Here is a 2,192-nt window from a genome sequence, read left to right on the forward strand (position 1 = left end):
GAGAGAGAGAGAGAGAGAGAGAGAGAGAGAGAGAGAGAGAGAGAGAGAGACTGTAATGAGTATTGTACGATTAGTACGTTCACCGATATAAGCGTGGCAATGAATTATTTCAAAACTTTCTCCAAGAAAAAGCACAAAAACAACAATTGGACCCACCCGCGCAAGTCTGATAACAGCTGGTGTTGCACGAGAAAAAAAGAAAAGGCAAGAATGGAATCTTAACGCTTTACCGATAAACGCATATTAGCTAAAGCTTTGTCACAGAGATTTACCAACATCTAGGAAAATGAAAGCCGATATGGCAGTAACTTTACCAGATATCGTATTGTTTTTTCTCTTTTTCCGTTTCAATATTCACTCTAGACCAGGGGTTCCCAACAATTATTTACCCATTACCCCATTTTCCACACCTACCTTCACTCATTACCCCTCACATTAGGAAAAAAATATAGCAAGATGTAGCATCCTGAAATATTTATTGTATATAATTATGAAAAGAAAATTGTCATGTTACCATAACGTGTATTGGTTATAAAAAAAATTAAATGTTGTAGCACTATTTGCCCCTGTCACTGCTCAGTGGGACAGCTGACAGTGTTTCTGGGTTACCAACAAATCAATTCTTGGTGAGGTAATTGATAAAGCACAACGCTTTTCATGTGTGACATCAAGACGATTTCTGCTCTTAGTCTTAATGGAAACTAGAGTAGAAAAGCCAGACTCACAACGGTATGTAGTTGCAAATGGTACAATCACACTCAATGCTCTTTTGGAAAGAACTGGATAAACTTCAAACTGAGAAATCCAGAATTTGCTAGGTGTGGTTTCTCCCCATTGTGTCTTCAAAACTGAATCACTTTGAAGATCAATGAACTCACTTTTTGCAGCCAAATCTTCGTCTTGGATTACATCTCCTACCATTCCAAATGGATTCAACACCCATGCATTACCCTCGACTTCAGGTGGAAAGTAGTTATTGAAAGAACCATGGAGTGCATCCAAGTGTTGATTCATCAAATCACAAAATTCAGTTTGTGGGACACTCGAGCTTAGCTGGTAATGTTCTTGAAGTTGAGTAAACATTGGCACATTCTTCTTTGCCAGCAACCTTTTCCACAATTCAAGCTTAGTTCGAAAAGCCACAATCTGATCATTTGCCTGTATGACTGTCATAAATTGTCCCTGTAGATTTCGATTCAGCTGGTTCAGCTTTGAAAAGATGTCACTAAGGTAGAGCAAAGAAAGTACCCACTTTTCATTGCTAAACTTTTCTGCAAGGTCATTTTTCTGCTGTTGTTGCAACATCACTTCTATTTCCATCCTCATCGCTGCCACTCTTTCCAACACATTCCCTTTGGACAGCCATCTAATTTCTGTGTGATACAGAAGTATGGAAAACTCAGACCCAACTTCTTCACAGAAAGCTTGGAAAATTCTGTGGTTAACAGCATTGCCTCTTATGTAATTCACTATCTTAATTATGTCATTGAGCACAGAGTTAAGAGATGCTGGAAGGGTCTTGGCTGCCAGAGCTTGCCGATGAATCATACAGTGTGTTTTGATTACATGAGGACATTTTTCTTTGACAAGCGTCAGAAATCCTGAACGAATACCAGCCATTACTGGTGCACCGTCAGTGCATACAGCCAGAAGTTGCTCCCATTCCAATCCACTTGCACTGAAGAATGCATCCACTTTTTCAAATATATCCTTAGCCTTTGCAGTTGTGCTAAGAGCCTCACAAAACAGAAACTCTTCCTTAACATCAGTGTCTGCAACATATCTGACATACACAAGTAACTGGGCATATCCAGAAACATCTAATGATTCATCCAGTTGCAGTGCAAATTTAAATTTGCTTTGAGTAATCTCACTTATAACCTGATCTAATATATCCTTTGACATATCAGTGATGCGTCGTTTGACTGTATTTTTGGAAACTGACACCATCTTCAATTTTTCAGCCACACTTGAACCACACATGGTCGATACCATGTCTAAAGCATAGGGCATTATGAGGTTTTCTGCAATTGTGTGTGGTTTCTTTGTTTGAGCGATTCGATAGGCTACCTGGAAAGAAGCCCTCACAGCCGCTTCAGTCTGCCTAGCAAAGTGACCACTAATGTCAATCCTAGAACCTTGCAATATGGCTTCCTTTTGCTTGAAGAAAGATAAATCTTTATCCTTAAATT

General features: G+C 39.2%; 1 protein-coding gene across 1 annotated transcript; it reads right to left on the bottom strand.

The window, feature by feature from the left end:
- Positions 1-576: 576 nt before the first annotated feature.
- On the bottom strand, positions 577-1,983 carry LOC145395243 (protein FAM200C-like). Its single transcript, XM_080268932.1, has one exon. The coding sequence runs from the start codon at positions 1,981-1,983 to the stop codon at positions 577-579; it is 1,407 nt and encodes a 468-aa protein (XP_080125058.1).
- Between the last annotated feature and the right edge of the window lie 209 nt (positions 1,984-2,192).

Source organism: Coenobita brevimanus, chromosome 30, assembly GCF_032717465.1.
Source record: "Coenobita brevimanus isolate Jiangsu-jjx chromosome 30, ASM3271746v2, whole genome shotgun sequence".
Classification (NCBI taxonomy): Eukaryota; Metazoa; Arthropoda; class Malacostraca; order Decapoda; family Coenobitidae; genus Coenobita; species Coenobita brevimanus.